This window comes from Macaca nemestrina, chromosome 7 (genome assembly GCF_043159975.1).
Source record: "Macaca nemestrina isolate mMacNem1 chromosome 7, mMacNem.hap1, whole genome shotgun sequence".
NCBI classification, from domain to species: domain Eukaryota; kingdom Metazoa; phylum Chordata; class Mammalia; order Primates; family Cercopithecidae; genus Macaca; species Macaca nemestrina.
In genome coordinates this window covers 127196361-127222710 of record NC_092131.1, presented here as the reverse complement: position 1 = coordinate 127222710, position 26350 = coordinate 127196361, and the positions used below count along the sequence as shown (strand labels likewise).

The following is a 26350-nucleotide window of genomic DNA, read 5'->3' as shown; positions in this document are numbered from 1 at the left end:
AGTCCACCACCCTCACTGCCAAGGCCTTCTGCAAACACTCCCTGGGGGCTGTCATTGGCAGCCCTGGGTGGTGCAGCCAGTGTGCCAGAAAAGCTCCCCACTACCGTGGGCAGTGGCCCAGGCAGTCAAGCAGACCCACCAAGTAGGCTCCACCAATCCCTAGCCTGTTCCCAGCTGCCTTCCACCAACCCTAGAAATGATGCTGGGGGCCGACAGAGACTGAACTTAGGTGCACAGGGGGCCAGGAGACCTGGGACAGAGAACAGGAGGTGTGGGGAGGGAATCTTCCTTCTCCAACTTCCCACTGCATTATGGCCAGACAGTGGCACCTCCAGGTCCTGGAAGGACATGTGTGGACCCAACTCAGTTTCCCCTTTGTCTTGTGACCTTTCTTCTCCCTCGACCAGGGCCAGGTGGATGTGGAAGGAGATGCAGCACCATCCTGGGTGCACTGAGACTCATTCCTCACTCCTGGCCTTCACTCCCTTTCCTCTACACACAGGCGACCCCTCACGCTGCTGATCCCTCTGCTGAAACCCAAACTCCAAGCCTCTCCTCTCCCCGCCTTCACCTTGTCCCACGGCTTCCACAGACAGTGCCTCAACGCTGAGGAATGAATCCGGAGTTCCAACACCACCGACTTTCCCAGGAACTCAGAGCCAGAGAGGGCCAGGGTCCAGCCCGAGGCCTCACAGCCAGGGGCTTCTTCCCTCCTACACCCCCAAGGACTGGACTTGCAGGGCTGGGACAGAGGTGGGGTAGGGGAAAGCAATGCCTTGTCAACCCATGCAGGGAGCCCCACTCCCATCCCCAAGGTGCATAAAGTCTAGGAACACCCCTGCTCCCACGTCCATGCTCACTCAGGGCCCTGCTCCAAGTGCTTGGCACTCACACCAGCCTCCCGCCCTCCATGACACAGGTATCTGTCTTGTTTACAGAGGGGGAAATGGTGGCCAGGAGCCTCCCCCAGCACACACAGCTAGACCCCACAGAGGACTTAGGCACAGCTCGGGGATCCGCAGTCTCTGCTGCCCCTCCTGACACCAAAGTGTGGTCCTGCTGCCAGGTGGCAGGAAGGGGACAAAAGCCTGCCCCAAAGAGGACTGGGGAAGGGGCACCCTTATGCCTGCCTGGTCTGGTCCAGTAGGGCTGGAGAGACTGTCAGTCCTAAGAGAAACGCTGGCCCTTTGGGGGTATGAAAAAATCAGGAAGCAATCCAAGGTCGGTGTTTAAAAAACTGATTCTTAGATACTTAGACAGTCATCTGGTATGAGGAGCTGGGAGGGCCCCAGGGTACCGCCCACAAGAGGAGGAAGACTGAAAAGGGGTCAGAGTGGGGGTGGGGGCTGCTGAGGGCAAGGACCACCCCCCTCCCTGACGCCCCAAACTCAACCACAGAGCCAGTCATCCTCAGGCCAGAGGGTGTGAGCAACGGGGCCCCTGGCTGCTCTATGGTGAATCAGAGCCAGTGGGTGTGGGGGGTCTTCCAGGGCAGGTGTGGGGCTGCCAGGGCAAGGTAGGGCAGGGTCACAGGGCAGAGACTGAGGCTGACTCCTGCAGCCCCACTGCAGGGGGCAACACAGGGATAAGAAAGGGTCTTAGTCTAGAAAGCCCCAGCAGCTCCTGTGCCCATTGATGCTTGGCAGTGGTGGAACCCCGGAATGGTCTTGGAACCCATGACCTCGAAGGGGGAGCCAAGGATAGTACTGGCCCATAGGCTCCTCTTCCTGCAGGCAGTGGGCAGGCCCAGTGAGGTGACCCCAGGAGCCCAGAACATGAGCTTACCTGGCCAAAGACAGCAGGCTGCACCAAGACATCAAAGAGGGTTGGTGGACAGATCATCACATCAGGGTTGACTGCGGCCGGCACCAGGTTCCTCTGTACTTCTGGAATGCACAGGCCTCTCCTTCCTATCCCTGAAGCGCCCCTGCCCCCACCCCAGCACCCTGAAGACCAGCCTAATAGATGCACTTGTCCTGGGTCCGCCTCGCTGTCCAAGCAACTGCAATTTCTGACTAGAGAGCCAGGGCGGGGCAGGGTGAAGGAGGGGACAGGGTGTAGGAGGGGTCCCTGGAAGATGCCCCCTGGGATGCCCTGATGCCTAAAACATTCCCCAGTGGGCCTTCTCAGGGAGGGAGGGTTATGGCAGCCTGTTCTCTCCAGCCACCTCCATCACCACAGGAGCCCTTACAGGGGTCTCAGGAGACAACTGGGTCACTGGAGCCAGGACCAGCATGGACACAGTCCTGGGGCTGAGGCTGACTAGGTGGTCTCTCTGTCTTCACTCTGTCACTCTGTCTTCAAGTTTTGGTCTCCTGGCCCACTACAAGCCAGGCTGTTTCAGGCTTTTATGAGGCCTTGCACAGAAACAGAGTTCAAATACAGTTGGTGAACACAGCGGGCTTTAGGGAGGTGGCACACACTTGGGGGTGGGGGCTGGGTAGCAGGGAAGGGCAGCTCTGGGGGCTAGCATGCCTGTCTGGAGGTGGCGCAATGGGACCTGCACCATGTGAGAAGAGAGGGTCCACCTGGAAGCGTGGACCAGCCAGATGGCCACCAAGCTGGATGGCCACCGGCAGAGCCTGCAGGACAGCAGAGGGGGCTGGGAAGGGACAGAGGACAGCTGAGGGGCAGGGAACCTGTATTCCTCCATACAGACATGTGAGTCTTCCCTAAGTGGGTCTTCCCCGTGGGTGCGAGGGGGCATTCAATACACACCTCCAGCCCACCTCAAAACATCTCAGGAGGCCACCACCAACTCACACAGGGCAGTTGAATTGTCACAGTGACCCCAGAACAGCACAGCCCTGTCCGTCAGATGAATAAACAGAGGGAGACACACATCTCACAGCCAGGAGGAGGGACTCACACCCAGGTCCAGCTGCAGTGCTGCTTCGATGGCTCCCCCTGCACCTCCTCCGGGACTCAGTTCCTGCTAGCAAGTGAGCACTTGAGTACGGGTGAAATAGCTGCTATTATCCCCATCTGGCTGCTGGGGAAAGGGAAGCAAGGCACAGGTGACTTGCCCAAGGCCAATGTGACAGGGCTGGTTCAACCCCATCTGTCTCGGCCAGCACATGCCCATGGCAGAGGCTTTACTGTGATCCAAACCTGGAAGGTGGAACTTCTTCCAGTGTCCCACCCAGGGCACAGACCATGCAGCTCCATGTTTGGGGAGGTGACAGTGTGGGAAACAATCTGGCTAGGCCAAGGCCTCATGGAGCCCAGGGTTCCCTAGGGTCAGGAGAGCAGTGGAGCCCACCCCAACACCCATTGGAAACCTGGAATCTGCACCTGCAGGAGATCAGGGGAGGGGTTCAGCCTCCGATGCACCTGCAGCAAGGTGAGACAGGCACAGGTGGGCGCCCTGCTTCTAACCAGCCTCAGGTGGGCAGGAAGCAGATCTCCTGCCTGACCTTCCTCTCCAGCCTCCCCAAAGCGGAGGAGAAGGGGCAGCCGCCCATCAGGCCCTTGCCCAGATTGATGCCGCTGAATCTAGGACCCAACAGGCGAGTGTGACCCCTGACTATCCCAGGCCCGGGCCAAGGCAGTCCTGTCTCTGGTGAGGGCCTGGTAGACAGGAGATGTGATGTCGCCACGTGGCTCTATAAACCTCTGATTGAGGATAATCAAGGAAACAGGCAAGACCATCAAGCTCAGCCAAAAACACGAGGAGGACCAGGAGCAGGCAAAAGTCAGTTTGGGCCCATGCCTGGCCCCTGGAAGGATGGTGGATGAGGGGCCAGCCACAGTGAAGGGGAATGGATGGCCACGGGCTGGGTGGTCAGGGCTGTCAGCTCCTGCAGCCCCTGTGGAACATCTGCCCAGGCCTGGCTCTGCACTCAGCCTTCTGCCTGGAGCCACAGGTGCCTGGACACCAGCCTCAAGTAGGGATGGAGGTAGGAAAGGCACTGTGGCCACATGCAGGCATCTAAGCATGGGACAGAGGGATATCGTGCCCCAAAGAGATAATACAGGCCAAAAACTTAAGCAGATGTGACACCATCAATAAACCCCCTGTCCTGGGTCACATCAATTAAGTCAGCACCTACTCTGACCCTGAAGCGGCAGCTCAGTCTGGTTGAGACTCACAAAGAGATGTTAGTGCTGGGCAGGGGACCTGGCCCAGCCTGTGATGTCCAGCAAAGCTGTGGGCTGGACAAGAATCTCTGAAGATTAGTCCAGGACAAGAACAGCTGTGCCTGGGCAGGGAGTGGTGGCAATGCCCAGGGGGCAGGAGGCCTGAGGATCTTTAACTAGGTAGGGTGCCAGGTCAGGATGTGCAGAAGAAAAGGTGGCATGGCAGCACCCTGCCCAAGGCCAGGCTATAAACCTAGGGGCCGCGTGGTCTAGCCTAAACCATGCTGCCGCCCAGATGCCATCCTTCAAATGTGAGGCAGGGCTGGGAGAGCCCCCTGCCCCCTCATCCCTCCCACCCCAAGCTGGTTCCCATCCCTCACCAGAAGGAAATGGAACTCTTCTATGGGGCACAGCCTGCCCGCCAGGTTCTCTATCACCTTGGGGAAGGGGCAGGGGGGAGGGGGAACTGCAGCTGGGTGAGAAAGCACCCAGGTCCCACTCTGTCCCTTTCTTTGCCTGGGGCCAAGGAGAGCCACAGGGGAAGGGCCAGGTTAAGAGGGATCCACCCTGGAGCCCAGAGCTACCCACAGAGAAAACCCCCATCCTCCTGATTCTGCTCCCAGCTCACACTGCTGGGATAACATCCTCCCCATCAGAGAGGCCGGAGGAGGCAGCGGCTGACCCTTGCTCCAGGCACCTCAGTGGGTTTGGGTCCGCCTTCATCATGATCAGGGAGTGGGTCCCTGGGATCACAAATGTGAGGGGCAGCTTCTTGGGCTCCAGGTGCTCCAAGGTAGACCCTGCAGGGCACCAGAGCTAGAAGGATGTTGGGGAGGCTGGGCACGGTGTCTCACACCTGTAATCTCAACACTGAAAGGCTGAGACGGGTGGATCACGAGGTCAGGAGATTGAGACCATCCTAGCTAACACGGTGAAACCCCATCTCTACTAAAACTACAAAAAATTAGCCAGGCGTAGCGGCATGCGCCTGTAGTCCCAGCTACTCAGGAGTCTGAGGCAGGAGAATCACTTGAACTCAGGAGGCGGAGGCTGAACAGGGCCAGGATCTGAGCTCTGCATGGCCATGGTTACCCTGAGCCAGGTACCCCTACTTTAGTCTCAGTTGTAACTCTGTCTCATGGGGAATGTCAGCATTACCTCTGGAGTAAAAGTAGGTAAGCCGGGGTAACCAGAGTTCCCAGTAGGGACCAAGACCAAAGGATGCAGGGGTCAGGCCTGTCCCGGAAGGTCAGGCTAGACGAGGGGATCTGTAAAGCCGGGGCGGCCCAGGGCCTGCCCTTCAGGTTACAGGCATCTGGGTCCTGGTGTAGATCCTCATATGCCATCCAGAGACCCAACCCTAGGGACAGTTCCTCCCAGGCTGGTAGCAGAGAGTTGATCCTTGTACTCACCCCACCCAAAGCTCTGAAATGAGGGGGCCTGTGGCTCAGGGAAAGACTCTTCAGGAAAAGGTTCTCAGGGACAGGGAAGGTTTGAGCTGGGCCTTAGGGCAGCCAGAGAGATAGGTGACAGGCCCTCTCACAAAGCCCACCACAGAATGCAGGAGGGACACAGGTGTAGTGTCGGGAACGTTCTGAAAGACAGGAGGCAGTCTCCCACTCACCGATGGGGCCGAGTAGTGAGGTCAGGTCCACACACCAGGAGAAGCTGGTATCCAAACGCTGGTGCACTTTGCTTCTTGTTTTAGAGACGGGGTCTTGCTCTGTGGCCCAGGCTGGCGTGCGGTGGCTCAATCATAGCTCACTGCAGCCTTGACCTCCTGGGTTCATGCAATCTTCCCACCTCAGCCTCCTGAGCACCTGGGACTATAGGTGCATGCCACCATGCCTAGTTTTATTTTTTGTAGAGACAGGGCCTCGCTATGTTGCCCAGGCTGGTCTCAAGCACTTTCCACCTCAGCCTCCCAAAACACTGGGATTACAGGGACAAGTCAGCGCTCCTGGCCACGCTGGTGCATTTTGGCTGCCATGGTGCACAGGAGGTATGAGCTGGGGGGCAGAATCTGCTCCTGGACCTCTACCCAGGCCTGCGCCCAGACTGACCCCTGGGCGGCAGGGAGCAGGTGTGGAGAGAACGCAGCAAGCAAAGTCAGTGATGGAGACCCAGGCTGGGACCACGAGAGATAGGGCTCCAACCCTCAGCCTAGTGGCCCCGCCCAACCCCTTGCGGCCAAGATGACTTCCTAGGAAGCCAGGCATGGAGGCCAGCAGGCACCTGAACTGAGGACAGAAGACTCTGACGAGAGGGAGGGGGAGGCCTCTGACATAGTTTGGATACTTGTCCCATCCACGTCTCGTGTTGAAATGTGATCCCCAATGCTGGAGGTGGGGCCTACAGTGTGAGGTGTTTGGGTCATGGTGGGGGATCCCTCATGAATGGATTAGTGCCCTCCCCATGGTAATGAGTGAGTTTTCTTCTTTTTTCTTTTTCTTTTTTTTTTTGAGACAGTGTCTCACTCACAGCCCAGGCTGGAGTGCAGTGGCATGATCTCAGCTCACAGGAAGCTCCACCTCCCGGGTTCAAGTGATTCAATGAGTGAGTTTTCTATCAGTTCACAGCAGAGCTGGTTGTTTAAAAGAGCCTGATGCCTCCCCTCTCTTGCTTCCTCTCTCACCATGCAACACGCCTCCTCCCTCTTTGCCTCCCACCGGAATAAAAGCTTCCTGAGGCTTCACCAGAAGCCTAGCAGATGCTTGTACAGCCTGCAGAACTGTGAGGCAAATAAACCTCTTTTATAAATTACCCAGTCTCAGGGCCAGGAGTGGTGCTCACGTCTGTAATCCCAGCATTCTGGGAGGCCGAGGTGAGTGAATCACTTAAAGTCAGGAGTTCAAGACCAGCCTGGCCAACTGGTGAAACCCTGTCTCTACTAAAAATATAAAATTAGCCAGGCATGGATGTGTATGCCTGCAATCCAAGCTACTTGGGAGGCTGAGGCATGAAAATTGCTTGAACCTGGAAGGCAGAGGTTGGAGTGAGCCGAGATCACACCATTGCACTCTAGCCTGGGTCACAAGAACGAAACTCCATCTCAAATCTCTGTCTCTACTAACGATACAAAAAATTAGCCAGTCATGGTGGTGCATGGCTATAATTCCAGCTACTTGGGAGGCTGAGGCAGGAGAATAGCCTGAACCCACGAGGCGGAGGTTGCAGTGACCTGAGATCATGCCACTGTACTCCAGCCTGGGCGACACAGCTAGACTTTGTCTCAAAAATAAATAAATAAACCAATTTTAGGCGTTCCTCTGGTGCAACGCAAAATGGGCTAATACAGCCTTCACACTTGGTGTCCACTGGACCTGACAATCAGGGAAGGGCTGGTCTTGACTCTGCCATTAACAGGCAGACTATGACAGAGCAGTTCCCCTGCTTTGCCTCAGTTTGTCCTCTCTCAGCTGAGCAGAGCAGGGATAATTGCTTCTCATGTGGGCCACAGGACAAAACAAAGCCCTGAGTCCCACAGGAAGGTAGGTGGGCTATGTCCAAGGAAAGACAGACCTGGGGCAGTATTTTATGTCCCCGGGGTGGCAGAGGGACATGGAGATGATGCCTCCTTTGTGGGCAAGGGAGAAGGGAAGATAAGCAGAGAGGCGCCAGACACCTGCCTCACCCCCACCTCCCCCACCCCACACCAGGCCCGTTCCCACTTAGCCCCCAACTCAGGCTGCACCGTTCTCCTTGTGGTGTATGACTTCGTGGCCAAGCTGACAGAAGCTGACAGCTTGGATTCATCAGGGACAGCACGTAGTGTAGGTGATGTGCAGGATGGAAGTGGAAGGGGACACGGGAACCATGGTGTCAGGTCTGGGGCTGCCAACATGGTACCTGCCCTGGCTGTGGGCAGACCATGCTGGTCCACCCTGCCAGATGTGGCCTCTAATTCTAAGGTCTCCAAGTTCCAAGCCAGGACTGGAGCCATACTCCCCTTGGGGACAGGGGACACCGTCCACATAGACGTCACTTGTGCTTTGGGCAAAGCCAGCTGGACAAATGAATGGGAGGGGCCCCGCTGGAGGGTAAAACTGGGCCTGGACTACTCAGACCTGCCTCTGTGACAGGACGGTCCCGTCCTTCCAGTCAGACGCCTGAGCTGGAAGCCCACCCAGCCAGGGAGTGGGGAAGGGGTGGCCTGCAGTCTCCCTTGAGTCTGTAGCCCCTCCCACCCAAGGGAGCTCCATAAAAAAAAGATGCAGAAACACCAAGTGCCCCTCCCAGCTGCTGGCTGCTTCCTGGCATGGCCTCCAGGACCCTGGATGAGTTAAGATGGGGCTGCCAGCAGCTGGGGGCAGGGGGAAAGCTGGGTCCCCAGGGTGGATGCCTAGCAGGAACATGCAGGTGTGGCAAGTGATGGGCCCTCAGAGCTGAGCCCCTTCTGCCCAGGGGGCCTTGGTGACACACCTGCTGCTGAGCTCAACCCAAGGAGTCAGGGCCTCGTGCCAAGCAGCCTCTCTGCTTGCGAAGACAGTCCTGGGATCGTTACCCCTCTGCCCAGGGCTCAAGTATCCAGGCTGTGGAAGGGCCAGCAGTCAGAAAGAGGGAGGCCATGGGTGTGGGTCCCCTAGCAGTCAGGGGCCTTGGTGGACAAAGCCCCTGTGAGGGGGATGAGGGGGAAGGGAGACTGAGCTGTACCCCCCACCCTGAGATCTGTGGTACCAGGCTCCAGAGGGGGACCTGGGGGGAGACCAGCATGAGACGAACCGCTACTGATGCCTTTGAGCACCTACTCTGCAGGGCTGGGCCAGCCGGAGGTTGGCATCAGAGGAGTAGGCCAGGGGCCACAAGAAATAAGGCTTCATTTGGTAGAGCTGTGACCCTCTTCATCCTCTCCTGACCCCCCAGCTGACCCTCATCCTCAGACCTCTGCAGAACTTTGACCAAGTGGTGGTAGAGGAATTCTAGGGGGTCCGGGGTGGCCCTGGGTGACCCAGGGCTCAGACCAGGGTTCTGGGGTCGAGGGCAGGAGACTGGAAGAGATGACCTCCCCTAGTCCTGCAAGGTTGCGCAGGCCCCTGAAGTCTGTGATGATTCTGCCACCAGTCCAGATCCACTGATCGCTAGAATGGGTGCCACCTTCAGGCTGGCACCAGCCCGGGCCCTCAGGTAGGACTGTGCGCGCCAGTGTCTGCACACCCTGGGGGAGGCAGAGGGCCTCTTGGTAAACACGGCCATCCCAGACCTCAGTCAGTACCTCCTTCCATCTGCAGGTCTCCTCCCTCTGTCCATCTGCCTCCTCCACGTGCCCTGATCTGAAGCCTGCCTCCCCTGCTCATGGAGCCCTCCAAGATGCTCCTAGCGCCACTCTCTGGTCCCGCAGCACCTTCTGAGTGCAGATTCTGCCTTCTCAGAAGTCTGGGAGGCGGGGCCGTGCCTGGTCATAGCCTTCTTGTTCTGCTCTAAGTACTCCTGGCCCCAAAGCCTCCAGCCCACTGGGTGCCTGCACCTCCAGCTATGCCGCGGTTCTCCTCATCCTGGGCCTCCTGCTCGCCATAGTTGCCCTTGTCCTGGTGACTGGCTGGCTGGGCCCAGGCTCCTTCCTGAGGGGCAGGCTGAGCCTTTGACACCTTGAGCCTTTTAGCCAAGCTGAGGAGATTCCCCCACCCAAGCCCAGCATCTCCTCATCCTCCAGCTGGGGCCGAGGGGTTTGGACCAGAGGGGTGGGCCTGAACCCAGTGTCCCCACCCTTCTTGTCAAGGTGCTAAACTGGAGGGCGTGTCTTGGGTGCTGACTTTCCCAGGAACTCAGAGCCAGAGAGGGCCAGGTACCAGCCCGAGGTCACACAGCCAGGCGCTTCTTCCCTCCTAGACCCCCAAGGATTGGACTTGCAGGGCTGGGACAGAGGTGGGGTGGGGAAAAGCAATGCCTTGTCAACCCACACAGGGAGCCCACTCCCACCCCCAAGGTGTATAAAGTTGAGGAACACCCCTGCTCCCACTGCTCCCACGTCCATGCTCATTCAGGGCCCTGCTCCAAGTGCTTGGCACTCACACCGGCATCCCGCCCTCCATGCCACAGGTATCAGTCTCATTTACAGAGGGGAAAATGGTGGCCAAAAGCCTCCCCAAGCACACACCGCTAGACCACACAGAGGTCTTAGGTGCAGCTGAGGGTTCCACAGTCTCTGCTGTCCGTTCTCCCACTCGTGCTGCCAGAGACCACACTCTGGAGAGGGAGAAACGAGAGTGAGCTGGGTGCTCACACATGGGGCATGGGGGACTAGGAAAGGGTCAGCTAGGAGAACAGGGCAAGGTCTGATCCTGTATGTACACATCGCACAGCCCGTGGAGTCAGGAGACCCAGGGCCAGGTCCCAGCTCTGCGGCTGCTCAGCGTGTGACCGTGGTTATTTGTGACAACATGGATGAATCCAGAGGACATTACACTAAGTGAAATAAGCCAGGCACAGAAAAGAAATACTACATGATCTCGCTTATACGTAGAAACTATAAAAGTTGAACTCATAGACATACAGAGTATAATGATGCTTACCAGAGGCTTAGGGGGATAAAGGGGTAGGAAGGGAGGGAATGGGGAGTTGGTGACCAAACATTTTCAGATAGACTGGATGAATAAGTTTTGAGATTTATTGCATAGCAGGGTGAATACAGTCAATAATAATAAATATTTCAAAATAAGTATCATATCAAATGTCTCACCATGAAAATGCTAAGGCGAGGCAATACAATAATTAGATTTAATCATTCCATTGTTTACATATTTGAAAACATTCCACTGTACTCCATAGATATGTATAATTATGATTTGTCCATTAAAAATATTAATAATTTAAAAAGCTGATTTACTGATGAAACAGTACTGTGATCTAGGCTAAAATCAGGAATAGACATCTATTGCTACTTTTGTTATTTCATACTCTTGAAAATGTCCTATTAATTGTACTTTCTAATTCCAGTAGCCACAAGCCACACGTGACTACTTAAAATTCAATTTAATAAAACTAAAAATTCAGTTCCTCATTGCTCAATAATCACATGTGGTTAGTGACTACCAAATTAGACACTGGTGATAAAGAACATTTACATCATTACAAAAATGTTCTTTTGGATGGCACTGTTCTACAGTATGCAACAAGATGTAAAACAAGCAAAAAGCAGAGATATTTTTAAGTAGAAAACCACAGAGGCAACTAGATACCATGTAACTCCTGATACAATAGAAAGTATAATCAATTAAGTATTCTGGGTTCCCCCCAACCACGGAATCTGAATTTGATCAAGTTTCTTGAATTAATCACCAGTTGCAGAAAATGCAGGGATAGAAGAATCTATTAAATGACACCATGCAGTTGCAACGAGCAAAATCCATAGTGGAGGAAACTCTACAGGACAACATGATCTAGTTTCTTCAACAAAGAAAAAAAAGCAAGGAGGGGGGAAGAGAAGGAACAACAGGTAGAGGAGACTCAAGAGATATCAATTAAATCCAATCTGTGGACCTATGTGGATCCCAATTTGAACCACTACAAAAGAAAATTTAAGAAAGGCCGGGTGCGGTGGCTCAAAGTTGTCATCCTAGCACTTTGGGAGGCTGAGGCGGGTGGACTGCCTAAACTCAGGAGTTTGAGCCAGCCTGGGCAACAACACGGTGAAACCCTGCATCTACTAAAATACAAAAAATTAGCCAGGCGTGGTGGCATGTGCCTGTAATCCCAGCTACTTGGGAGGCTGAGGTGAGAAAATTGCTAGAACCCAGGAGGTGGAGGTTGCAATGAGCCAAGATCGTGCCACTGCACTCCAGCTTCAGTGACAGAATGAGACTTTGCCTCTAAAAAAAAAAAAAAAAGCAAAATTTAAGATAATTGGGGATATCTGAACAATAGATAGTTGATACCAACAGACTATTGCTTTAAAACATAAACAGTTAGGCCGGGCGCAGTGGCTCAAGCCTGTAATCCCAGCACTTTGGGAGGCCGAGGCGAGCGGATCACGAGGTCAGGAGATCGAGACCATCTGGCTAACACGGTGAAACCCCATCTCTACTAAAAAATACAAAAAACTAGCCGGGCGAGGTGGCCGGCGCCTGTAGTCCCAGCTACTCGGGAGGCTGAGGCAGGAGAATGGCATAAACCCGGGAGGCGGAGCTTGCAGTGAGCTGAGATCCGGCCACTGCACTCCAGCCCGGGTGACAGAGCGAGACTCCGTCTCAAAAAAAAAAAAAAAAAAAAACATAAACAGTTGACCATTGAACAATACAGGATTAAACTGTGAGTCCACTTATATGTGGATTTTTTTCAATAAATATATTGAAATTTTTTTGGAGGTTTGCCACAATTTGAAAACACTTGCGGACAAACCAAAATTAAGAAAAAGAGTTGTCATGAATGCATAAAACACATGTAGTCTATCTTATCATTTACTACCATAAAATATACATAAATCTATTAATAAAAAGTTGAGATTTATCAAAACTTATGCACACAAACTCTTACAGACTGTCTATGGTACCATTCACAGTTGAGAGAAATGTAAACAAACGTAAAGATGCACATGGTACTCTGGAAAGGACTGTCAATGCTATCAAAAAGAACCCCGACAGAACATCACGGATGTCTGGAAGGAGTGCACCACTGAAGACGTCATCGTTGTTATAGAAAAAACTGTGGTATCATCAAGCCTGAAACAATAAACTCCTGGTAGAGAAAACTGTGTCCAGATGTTGCCCATGACTTCACAGGATCTACAACAAAGCCCATCAAGGAAATCATGATGGGAGGTGAGGGGTTAGCTAACAGACACCACAGGAATTAAAAGACCACTTGATGGAGATGAGCTGCTTCCAAACCAGTGCCAGATAATGAGGAAGAAGACGTTAAAGAAGCAGCGTCAGGAAATAAATTGACATTAGACCATTTGGCAGAAGGGTTCTGATTACTTAAGACTGCTTTGGATTTCTTTTATGAATGGACCTTTCTATTATACCAGCACTGAAACTAAAGCAAATGGAAGGAGGATTGTTACCATACAGAAACATTTTTAGAGAAACGAAAATGCAGAGCAGATAGGGTTTTTCCGTAAAGTTACACCAAGTGTGCCTGCATCTCCTGAATCCCGTTCGACTTCCTTTACCTCTGCCACTTGAGATAGCAAAACCAAGCCCTCCTGTATTTTCCTCCTCAGCCTACTCAACAGGAAGACCTTTATGATGATCCACTTTATTTTTTTTCTGAGATGGAGTCTGGCTCTGTCGCCCAGGCTAGAGTGGAACGGCGCGATCTCAGTTCACTGCAACCTCCGCCTCCTAGGTTCAAGCAATTCTCCTGCCTCAGCTTCCCGAGTAGCTGGTATTACAGGCGCCTGCTACCACGCCCAGCTAAGTTTTGTATTTTGAGTAGAGATAGGGTTTCACCATGTTGGCCAGGCTGGTCTCAAACTGCCGACCTCAGGCGATCTGCCGGACTCAGTCTCCCAGAGTGTTCCGATTACAGGCGTGAGCCACGGGGCCCAGCTGATCCACTTCTACTTAATAAAAAGTAAACATTTTCTCTTCTTCACAATATTTTAAAATAAGTTTTTCCTAGCATACTTCATTGTTAAGAAGATAGTATAGACCAGGCACAGTGGCTCACGCCTGTAAACCCAGCACTTTGGAGGCCGAGGAGGGTGGATCACCTGAGGTCAGGAGTTCGAGACCAGCCTGACCAACACGGTGAAACCCCCTCTCTACTAAAACTACAAAAAAATTAGCCAGGCATGGTGGCGCATGCCTGTAATCCCAGCTACTCAGGAGGCTGAGGCGGGAGAAGCGCTTGAACCCGGGAGGTAGAGGTTGCAGTGAGTCGAGATCTGCCACTGCACTCCAGCCTGAGTAACAAGAGTGAAGCTCCAGCTCCAAGAACAAAAAAAGCACACAGTATAATAAAACATGTAACATACAAAACAGTGTTAATTGACTGTTATCGGTAAGGCCAACAGTAGGCTATTAAAACAGGTAAGTTTTGGGAAAATCAAAAGTCGTATGTAGATTTTCCTGTGGGGTAGGACGGGTTAGTGTCCCTAACCCCTGCATTGTTCAAGAATCAACTGTAATGGTATTACAGTTATGTAAAAAGAGTCTGTCTTTAGAGATACATAAAATATATTGTTATCCAAGCAACAATGTATCTAGTTTAGATTTTGTATTATTACATTGTAAAAATTATTCATATAAGGCCTCTACCATTATACCATAAATCTCTAGAGGGAATAGACTTTTAAAAAGGTAAAATATTTCCAATACCTGATTTGCAGAAAACGATTAATAAATGCTTACTAAATGCAACCACTATCGAAGGGGTTCTTCACACACATATGTTCTTTTCCTTTATTTCCAATACCTGATTTGCAGAAAACGATTAATAAATGCTTACTAAATGCAACCACTATCGAAGGGGTTCTTAACACACACGCGTTCTTTTCCTTTATCCTTACCTCCTCTTTCTCTCCCATGTTTTAAAACCTACGTAACAGATACTACTTGGCCCTGTGGTTGGTCCCTTGCTTAGATATACTAATTCTGAGCCACAGAATTAGCTAACCACATGATCCAGCATTATACAACAACAAAACACTTCAAAAAACCAACGCAAGTTGGGGGTGGTGGTGCACACGTCAAGTTGCCTCTAGTTCCTGCTAATCGGGAGGTTGAAGCAGGAGGATCACTTGGGCCCAGGAGTTCAAGGCTACAGTGAGCTATGATTATGCCAACACACTCCAGGCTGAGTTACAGAGCGAGACCCTCACCTCAAAGAAAAAACAAAACAAAACCACAGTCATGTTATTTCAAGAGAGTCAGGTAGGTATCAAACCAATGCTTATGAACAGGAAAATCATGCCAATCTGAAAATATGTGGAAAATCTGCTTGGCATTTTATCTTCCCCTAAAGTACTAATATTTTCAAGCCTGTCAAATTCCCCAAATGAAATGAAAACCCTCTCTTACCATATTGACATGTATGATGCTATGGGACTTGATTTAATCTAAGAATTCTGAAACTGCTTCTCACTAAAATTCAACATGAAAAAAGAAAACCCGTACACCACCGCCAATAAGATTTTTTTTTTGGAGACAGGGTCTTGCTCTGTTGCTCGGGCTAGAGTGCAGTGGCACAACCATGGCACACTGAAGTCTTAACTTCCCAGGCTCAAGTGATCCTCCCACCTCAGCCAGCATGTACTACCACACCTGGCTAAGTTTTAATAAATTTTTTGTAGAGACAAGGTCTCAGTTGTTGCCCAGTCTGATCTCAAACTCCCACGCTCAATCCTCTCACCTCAGCATCCCAAAGTGTTAGGACTGCAGGCGTGAGCCGGTGAGCCTGATCAACACAAATTCTCCAATCAAATGCCAGAATCTGGAATGAGAAATGCAATCGGTGACCTGAAAACAGTCTGGGGAGCAGGGAAAAGCCTACAAACCTGACTGCTTAGAATAGGAGTATGTGAACTCTGGCCTGCATGACAAATCCAGCTGCCACCTGTCTTTGTAAATAAAACTATTTCGCTTTCTTTGTTGTTTTTTGTTCTGAGATAGGGTCTCTGTCATCCAGGCTGAAGAGTGGTGGCCTGATCATGGCTCACTGCAGCCTGGAACTCCTGAGCTCAAGCAATCCTCCCACCTCAGCTCCCAAATAGCTGAGGCACACACCAGCATGCATGGCTAATTTAAAAACTCTTTTTTATTTTATAGAGATGAGGGGGTCTCAATATGTTGCTCAGGCTGGTCTTGAACTCCTGGCCTCAAGTGATCCTTGGCCTTGGCCTCCCAAAGCACTAAGATTACAGGTTTGAGCCATCATGCCCAGCCAGTAAATAAAATGTACTCGGAACAGTTATACCTATTCATTTAAGTCTATGGCTGCTTTAGCATTATAAGGGCAGAGGCAGAGTTGAGCAGTCACAACAGAGATTATGTAGTATGCAAAGCTAAAAATATATACCATCTGATTCTTCACAGAAAAAGTTCGCTGACGCTAGTCTAGAGGACAAGAAGATTCAAATATCCACCACTGTCAGCACTGTGGTGCAATAGAATGAATCAACAGTTTTCTACAACACAGGTACATCTTTTGCAGGGCAGTCAAGGTACAAGGGAGGATCTTTTGAGTATGTGTCAACCTTCTAGTAATTTTTCAGACTACAACTCCCAGTAAATGCTAGGCCAGAGCCTGGGAGTAGGGAAAGATGAGGAGGCCAGATAGGCATGCAATGGTGTGATCCTTTCAGGGAGGCGTGGCTCCCAATCAGTTAGTCAATCAGCCAACCAACCAATGGAGTGATAGGAATCTTTTCTTGTACTGCCACAGTTATAGAAGATTCTAGTTGAGTCCAACAGATGTGAACAGAAAAATAATCCATTTTAGTATCTAGAATCTAAACATTAGACTCTGGCTCAAAAGCTATGCACATAACCCACCCTCCCTATAGATCTCAGAAAGGGATTCTACCGGCATCCAAAAAAGACCAGGTGAGGTCAAGGATAACCCACATATATTTTCTTTCTTGATAAACAGCATATCTGTCTAGATAACTTTATCAGGTTAATGGAGGAAAACAAGGTGATAAGGACATATATCCGTAATACATTCTGGGCAAATCAAGTAATGCATCATAAAAATTAATGTTGGAAATATAGAAATATATAGAAAGTTAGTGGGATATGACTTAAGGGACACCATTTAACAAAGAAAAGAAAATTGGTGGGAGAGCAAGTTATCTCATTATATTTAACAGTACAGTAATAAAACATTTTTAAAACCCCAACAACAGTATCTACCAAATTAACATTTACTTCAGTTTCACTGATTTTGTGGCTCTCTTGGTTTGGCTGTAGAGCTGTGCAAGAGCATAAGAGTTTATAGCTGGTTCTTGTTTATATACATTTAAATAATATCATAATATCATGTAAACCAATATTGGAATTGGTAGGGATTTTTTCCCCTGTAAATGGACCCAAACATTGTGAAGGTCTGTGAAACATCATTTATAATTACAAAATACAATTTCCCAGTCATTTTATTATGTATTTATTTATTTAGAGATAGAGTCTCACTCTGGAGTACGGTGGCAAAATCTTGGCTCACTGCAACCTCCACCTCCTGGGTTCAAGTGATTCTCTAGCCTCAGCCTCCTGAGTAGCTGGGATTACAAGCGCAAGCCACCATGCCCAGCTAATTTTTGTATTTTTAGTAGAGACAGGGTTTCACCATGTTGGCCAGGTTGGTCTGGAACTCCTGACCTCAGATGATCCGCCTGCCTTGGCCTCCCAAAGTGTGGGGATTACAGGTGTGAGCCACCAAGCCCGGCTGAATTTCCCGGTCTTTTTAAAAAGGGAGAGACAAAACTTTCACTTCTAACAATATGACAGACTAGGTTACCTATATATTCACTTCTATATATGATATTTTTATTAGAAATACATTTTGAAGATGTGTTAACAAGTAAAACAATAAAAAACAAACCATGTTTTAGATTGTATCCTGGTTAGGAAAACCATTTCAAAAGAGTATTTCTGGGACAACTGGGGAATTTCAATAGGGAATGGGTGAATGTAGGAACTATTAAATTCCAGGGTTCTATAATTATGATAAAATCACCAGACTGAAAGGAATGAAAAGTGCTTTAGAATCTAATCCACACCTAGTGTTTGGATTCCTTCTATAATAGTGGGTCATTTCCCTATCTACCAATAGGGAATTTCTCAGCTCCTGAGCCCATTCCAAATGAGCTCACCGATAATCATCAGAGCTTCTTGATGAACAAAAAGGTTTAAAAAAACCTTAAGTAAGATATTGCCTATAAATAGCACCAGGGTCATTTAACAAATGCTGTTCACTACTGTTCTTCTTGGGGTAGGAGGGATCTTTGAGCAAGACTCTACCAAAAGCTAAAATATACTATGTGACTACATTAATGAAAAGAACATAAAATTACTCTAAGAAAGAATGTTCTTAATAAATATTTTGGATAAGATTCCCTTTCTAAATGTAAATAGATATCCAATATTTACTGGAATATCTGGAATATCTAATATTTACTGGAATGTCTTTCAGAATTGAAAACTTCTACTCAATTATTCCCTGGGCCGGGCACGGTGGCTCAAGTCTGCAATCTCAGCACTTCGGGAGGCCGAGGCCAGTGGATCATGAGGTCAGGAGTTCGAGACTAGCCTGACTACTAAAAATACAAAAATTAGCAGGGTGTGGTGGCAAGGGCCTGTAATCCCAGCTACTTGGGAGGCTGAGGCAGGAGAATCACTTGAACCCAGGAGGCGGAGGTTGCAGTGAGCTGAAATCGCGCCACTATGCTCCAGCCTGGGCAACAGAGCGAGACACTGTCTCAAAAAAAAAAAAAATTATTCTCTAATGAATATGAATATACAATGTGCAGTCTTAGTCAACTATTATCCTGTAATACATATACTTACCTCCTGTGCATCTCTTGCTGCCTTTGCATCATCCTCATTATAGCGGTTACAGTTGTACCTTCAAGTAAATAAAGAGGATTCCATAAAGAAAAAAAAATCAATGAAAAGGAAAAAAAGAAAATCCCAGAATTTTAACCTGGATTTACAGATTATCTAACACCAACGTTGTCTTTTATAACAGAGAAACTGAGATGTTAAAACACCCAGACTTCTACTGCTATGACAGAATTAGCAGGCTGAAAGGAACTGTCCTAACCCTATCTAGTGTTTGAATCCTCTATAATAAATTAGTTCTTTATCCAGTGATAGGAAATTCCCCACCTCCTGAGGCAGTCCATTTCAAATCAACTCACCTATCATTATTAGAAAACACTATCCTTCTAGAACCTTTGACTCTTTTCTGAATTCCTAACTCAACTTTTTGAGAAAGAGACAAATTTTTCTCTTAGGCCATCTGTTAGTTAAGCCAAATATTTCTAATTTTCCAGGATTATTCACCTTATCTGCTCTTTTATACACCACAGAGAACCAACAGTTGACAACCTACCAGGAAATAGATGCTGTGCTATGTGCTTTGCTATTACAGTTTTTCAGAGTCATTTAAAACTGCATGATATACAGAACGGTGGGAACAGGGAAACATACCCAGAGAGGTCAGCTCAGAGCGTAGATGAGTAACACTTGCACTTCCCCTGGAGTGGTTACTATACCCCAGTTATGGAAGCAGCTATTTCTTGAGTGCTTACTATATACCATGCACTTGGCTAAGGACTTTAAATGTACTAACACATTTAATCCCTTAAACATTTTATGAAATACGCATTATTTTCTTCATCGAGAAGATGAAGAATAGAATTGAGAGAGGATGGGAAACATACTTAAGAGTATGACAGAGTTTCAGAGCTTAAACTTTTGCCTGTCACCAATGGAGGCTTACGCCCTTAACCAGTGAGAAAACTGCTCATATGCTGTGTAAGATTCTTTTTTTTGAGACAGAGTTTTGTTTTTGTTGCCCAGGCTGGAGTGCAATGGGGCGATCTTGGCTCACCGCAACCTCCACCTAGTGAGTTCAAGCGATTCTCCTGCCTCAGCCTCCCAAGTAGCTGGGATTACAGGCATGTGCCACCACGCTGGGCTAATTTTGTATTTTTAGTAGAGACGGGGTTGCTCCATGTTGGTCAGGCTGGTCTCGAACTCCCGACCTCAGGTGATCCACCCACCTTGGCCTCCCAAAGTGCTGGAATTACAGGTGTGAGCCACCGCACCTGGCCCAAGATTCTTATATTAGTTCAAGTAAGCCATCAATAAAATGAGGAAAGCAGTATGTTTCTGTGTGTGTGTGTGTCTGCATATACTTATAACATTAATCACATACTATGTATTTATTTAGCTTGCAAGTTAGATGGTGCTATCTATGAGGTAAAAATGTTATTCATAATACATGGCACATACCTATGTGAATACATTCTTCCCTTAATTTCCCCAACCTACCAGGCAGATCCATGTGGTTCCCATGGGCCAAGACACACCCAGCAAAACTCTGCTTTACAATTCTGGTTACGACAGACCATGTGATTACAACCACCATCCTTCTCAATTGTGACATGGCATTTGGGACATTCCTATGAAAAGAAACTATAAAGTTGGTGTCAACGCTACACCAGGTTGCATTACTAACATTAAAGAAAAGCCAGTTCTAGATTTGGTTTTTAAACATCTTATTTATTGTGATTAATACACATAAGGCACTTACAACAGTGTTGAACACTTAAGCACTATTTAAAGTGAGCTGTTACCATTATTACCACTGGCTTTTCAGACGTACAATTTAAGGACTTGGTTTTTTAAACTTAAGAGTCTCACTATGTTGCCCAGGTTGTAGTGCAGTGGCTATTCAGAGGCCCAATCATAGCTCACTAAAGCCCTGAACTTCTGGAGTCAAGTGATCTTCCCACCTCAACCTTCCTAGGATTTCTTTTTAAGCAGAGTTGAGAGACAGAAACATTTTAAGTATTTAGTAATAATAGTATTATGGGAGATAAAAGCATTCTATTCATATAAATATACTATACTGTCTAGTGTCATCTAGAAATAATGGAGTACTTCCCATAGCCCATGCACTGTTGTCTGTGTTTTATATGTATCAACTAATTTCTTATAGTGGTGCTATTCCTATTTCCATTTGTCAGATTAATAAACTAAGGGAGAAAGAAATTATAAAGAAGCTAGTCCAAGGTCACATAAGTAAAGTCAGGATCCAAATCCAAGCAATCTGACTTCAATGTCAGGTAACTAGGAAATCAGACCTTGATTGATAAATTCATTTTGTGACTACTGGATTTTCCAAGTTTCTCCTGTCAAATACCCAGATTTTAAATTCTTTTCATTGTACTCCTTAACAAGTATGCTACAGAGATCATGTTAGATTATTTTTTTCCAAGTCCAAATCATTTTCTTTTTCTTTTTGAGACAGGGCCTCACTGTTGCCCAGGCTGGAGTGCAGCAGTGCAATCACGGCTCACTGCAGGTTTGACCTCAAGGGCTCAAGTCATCCTCCCACCTCAGTCTCCCAAGTAATGGGACTACAGGCACATGCCACCATGCTCGGCTAATTTTTGAATTTTTTGTTGACGTGGGGTTTCACCATGTTGCCCAGGTTGGTCTCAACCTCTCAGGCTCAAGCAATCTGCCCACCTTGGCCTCCCAAAGTGTTAGGATTACAGGTGTGAGCCACTGACCTGGCCTCATATCATATTCTTGGTTGCTAGTAAGCCAAAATTACCTCTCTGTAGGCCTACGGTTTTTTTGTTCTTGCATTTGTGATTGAGGTTTGTAACTCCCCCAAGGAGGGAACGTCACCCACTATATCAGTATTTGCACAATTTGGCCTTCTTTGTGGAACTGACTATGCTGTCCATCAACGATAGCAATTTAAAATAGGCCAATATAGCATTTTCTAAATTATATATTTCAAATCAAATGTTTGAAATCACCCACATAAGAAATTTTACATTTTTCCAAACAAGCAAATTTCAGGCATAAAATGTTTCATTCTAAATTTCTTGGTTATAATTAACCAAATAGTATTAAACTTTCAAAATGTTAGGATATCACTGACAATATGCAAATCTGTTTAGGGAGCTAATAATCTTAAAAGCTTCTAAAACCTCAAGAGAAAAACTCTTCGGTTTTCTCTCAAAAATATTGAGCAGCTAAATTTGCTTTACAAATTGCCATTCTTCCTTGATAATCTATAATCTAAACTAAGCCAAACATATTCAAGCCTGTACTCCCTATTTTAAACATCTTCGGGGCTGACGACTAGGAATTTCTCTAAATGTAGAAAAAAGGCGACCATTTAAACAATTTAGTGAAAATATAATTGCCTTATTCTAAATATAAGTTTTTCAGAGCATATTAAAGAATTCTGGAACTTTAAGGAACATTTCTTGTGGGAAAATCTTCAATTTTCAAAAAAAGAATGCTTGGTTAATAATTTTTTTTAATAATAAAAGAAGTAACCACTTTCTGTATATTCACAGTAAGGTTTTCTTTGACGTGAGTTATGCTTATCGTGATGGTTTGGGAGGGAACAAAAAAATATTTCTACCATATATTCCTTAAAGAATTAGGCATTTGTTTTATGTGGCAAGATTCACTGTTTCACTACTTTCTGGGAGATAGAAATGTATATTCATGTTTTATCTGTAAGTATGTAAGATGTATACTTAAACACACACAGATAACCTGTGTTGGCCTTCACTGTTTACGCACTTCTTTTTTTTTTTTTTTTTTTTTTTTTTTTTTTGAGACGGAGTCTCGCTCTGCCGCCCAGGCTGGAGTGCAGTGACTGGATCTCAGCTCACTGCAAGCTCCGACTCCCAGGTTCACGCCATTCTCCTGCCTCAGCCTCCAGAGTAGCTGGGACTACAGGCGCCCGCCACCTCGCCCGGCTAGTTTTTCGTATTTTTCAGTAGAGACGGGGTTTCACCGTGTTAGCCAGGATGGTCTCGATCTCCTGACCTCGCGATCCGCCCGTCTCGGCCTCCCAAAGTGCTGGGATTACAGGCTTGAGCCACCGCGCCCGGCCGTTTACGCACTTCTTACTCTCATTGTCCTGTGATGAGTGAGTGAACAGTTCAAAGATAACTTTATGTACTATGGGTCAAACAACTCGGCATTCTTTAAAGCATCTTCTTTACATGTACAAAATAATACTAAAAATGAATAGCCCATGAACCATCCTACCATTCATTACCCAAGTCACTCACTATGTGGACAGGATAGGACTGAATTACATAAAGGATAGATAATACAACTTTGTATTGAAAGACTAGCTGGGTACACGGCTGGCATTCAAATGCTTACTCATTATATTAGTGATTAAGGAGAAGGGTACTCAAGACTTAAACACTTCTAAGACATTTGTCTGGGGTTAAGAAAGTCGCTTGTGGTCATAAAGAGACTGAATTTTGAAACTAGTATCGAGAGCAATATACTTCAAAAAAAAATTAGGAACAAAAATGTAAATCAGCCTAACGGAACCAAGCTAGGCGGAGTAAACTCCAATACATTCGTATACTAAACGGCAGCCAAGCACAAATCCCACACTTGAAAAATTATCAGCTTTTTCCTCTATAGAACACTAATTTTTTTCCAGTAGAAGAAACCTAAGGCAGAGAACTGTGGATACTGTAGTACAGTAGTCAATACTCTAAACTAAACTCAAAGACAAAAAGGAAATAACAGGCAAGCATTCTGGAAAAAAAAAAAGACTCAATGGAGAAAAAGATGAAACGAAGCCTGTAAGTAGGTCACCTTATTGCTTTTGCTAACGCCAAAACACCAACCCTTATCATTTTCATTACCAAGAATTACTGAAGGAAAACACTAACCTTTGTGTTGGCTGCAATCCAATTGGAGGTTTCACTGTCATCATCGCACTTTTTAATCCATTTCTTTAACCACTGTCTGAAAACAACAATTGTTAGAATACAACAAAAGACTTTAAAAAAGAGCAAATTACTTTAGCACTTAACTATAGTCAAGCTTAAATGTAAAAGCCAATGAATAAGATTATCACTAGGCTCACATCTTCTTAAGCCAGGGAAATCCCATAGCTATAATGTCCAGTATATATAAAATCAACCAAAGCAGGATTTTCTTTGGCAGAAGCTGAGTGGGGAACCTAGAGCTTGAAAAGAAGCCCAACTACAAGGTGTGTATTCCCCTCATTACAAAGCCTGACAAAGACATGCCTTAGCCATGGTTATCCTAGTAATAATCAGGAACTGACTTGACTTATACTAAGGAATTACCTCTGAATACATGCAATAATCATCCGAAATTAAAAGGGTAAAAAAAAAAACCTACCAATAGATAGATAAACTCATCAGCTATGATTTTCAGTCACTAAGTCTTAGAAGTGTGTCATTACATTATTTAAAAATGGAAATGTCAGACAAACTCACCTTACATTTAACAGGATCATGACAGTTTTCTCCACAGTTAAAGCTGTTAAGTGATACAAAGAGTTAATAGAATTAAGGCCTCCCTACAGTAAGTAAGCAAATAAGCCAATCATTTCATGCCTTATAGTTCCACAGTCACTAGTTTCTAGTGACTGGCAAATACAAGGAGAGAATCCATGTCTGCTTTATGGTTAATTACCTAGAATTTAGTATCAGAACTAAAACATAGTGGGTACTCAATATGTGTGAAATGAAGAATGACTGTAAGCATGAAGACACGCTTTGATGACAATTTCATAATAATTGTTGCTAAGGTGCCTCAGACTATATTGAGAAGTTTCAACCCATGCTTCATCAGTGTATTTTTAATCTTTTACTTAACACCCTAAATGAAGAATAAAAGGCTGACTTTCTAGGTTACTTATATAATTTAGTACTAATACACAGTAAACAATAGATGGGAAGCAAATAGATCACATCTTCGCATTATTTAAACAAAAGAACCTCAGCCCTGTAGAGGGAAATGGTACTGGGCAAGTTATAAAAAAAAAAAAAAGACTAACTACTTACTAAACATGTATTAATCGGTAATTCACTTTTGTTTTCTAAGCTCATGACATATACATTTGTAAAAGAAGGATAATTAACAAACACAAATGCTTAAGAAAAAAATAATAAAATGACAGATTAGCTAATTAAGTAATTTACAAATGGCAAAAAGTCCTTTGCTAAAGAGAGAAACAAACTACTATTGATTTAAATCAGGTTAAGATAAATGGTTATTTCTGAAAAGAAAGATGGGGAATGGGAAGGAACATGGAACCAAGGAGCTTCAGATATATGTGTCATATTTTATCTCTTCATGAAGAAAAACAAAATACTAATTTCGCTTTAGCTGGATTGTAGCTACATAGGGTATTCACTGTTGTATTCTCTATACTTTGTGTGACATGTGTCATGCTAAAAATACATTGGAAAGTAGGTATTATCCACCTTTTCTCTAAAATAACAATGCATATTTAATCTTTATCATACCAGTATTTATTTTACACATATTCAATCTCTGTGAGCTTACCTGCTCTTTTCGGAAATATTTATTATTAATGATGTGTTAAGTGTAATTCTATAGATGTTTGGAGGAAAAAAAGAAAAGTATGGCATACCAATAAAATATCTACCTCCCATCCCCCCAAAAATATCTGGTTGGCCATGGTGCTTCTTGCCAGTAATCCCAGCACTCAGGGAGGGCCAAGGCAGGTGGATCACTTGAGGCCAGGAGTTCAAGACCAGCCCGGCCAACATGGTGAAATGCTGCCTCTAAAATAAATAAATAAACAAACAAACAAACAAACAAATAAGCAAGCCAGGCGTGATGGCACACGCCTGTAATCCCAGCTACTCGGGAGGCACAAGAATCGCTTGAACCTGGGAAGCAAAGCTTACAGTGCGAGATCGTGCCACGTACTCCAGCCTGGGTGATGGAGTGAGACCCTCTCTCAAAACAAAACAAAACCAAAAATCTATTTGCTGGGTCTAGAGCCCCTTGGCTTGACGGGCTTCTTACTCCTCAAGACCCTCAAAGGAACAGAAAAGCATCTTAAACTTCTAGCAGGATATAAATGTTAGTGTCCCACTAAAATGTGTATGTTAAAACTTAATAACCAATGTGACAGCATTAGGATGTGGAGCCTTTAGGAGGTGAATGGAATTGGCATCCTTTAAAAAAAATAAAAAGGGCCCAGAGAGCTGCCTTGTCCTTTCCACCATATGAGGACCCAGCAAGTAGGCATCATCTATGAACCAGAAAAGCGGGCCTTCACCAGACAACAAATCTTTTGGCACCTTCATCTTGGACTTCTCACCCTTAAGAACTGTAAGAAATAAATTTATGTTGTTTAGAAGCCGCCCAGTTTATGGTCTTTTGTTATAACAGCCTGAATATGAAGACAGAAAATGGTACCAAGAAGTGAGGGGGCTGTTGTAACAAAATCAAAAATGTGAAAACCGATAAGTAGAGGTAATTATAAGTAATAAGTAGAGGCTGGAAGAGCTTGGAAGTGCAAGCTAGAAAAAGCCTAGATCACTGTGAATGAACTGAACTGTTAAAGGGTAATTCTGGTGAGGATTCAGAAAGACAGAAGTGTGGGGAATGCCTCAATCATAGAGAAAACCTAAATAAATGGCCATGAACAGAATGTTGTTAGAAATAATGGACATTAAAGGCCATTATGATGAGGTCTCAGATGAAAATGAGGAACATGCTGTTAGAAACTAGAAGAAAGGCCATCCTTGCTATAAAGTGGCAAAGAAGTTGGCTGAATTGTTTTGGGGAAGGTAGAGATATGAAACTGAATATCT

General features: G+C 46.6%; 1 protein-coding gene across 1 annotated transcript in view; it reads right to left on the bottom strand.

The window, feature by feature from the left end:
- Positions 1-26350, bottom strand: part of LOC105470181 (uncharacterized) — a 318425-nt gene that overhangs the window by 252063 nt on the left and 40012 nt on the right. The window contains exons 9-12 of the mRNA XM_071101026.1: positions 23993-24035; positions 23417-23492; positions 20013-20143; positions 18522-18579 (exon numbers count right to left, since the gene is read on the bottom strand). Of these exons, the coding sequence (XP_070957127.1) occupies positions 18522-18579; positions 20013-20143; positions 23417-23492; positions 23993-24035 (308 nt within the window). The remainder of the gene's footprint in view (positions 1-18521; positions 18580-20012; positions 20144-23416; positions 23493-23992; positions 24036-26350) is intronic.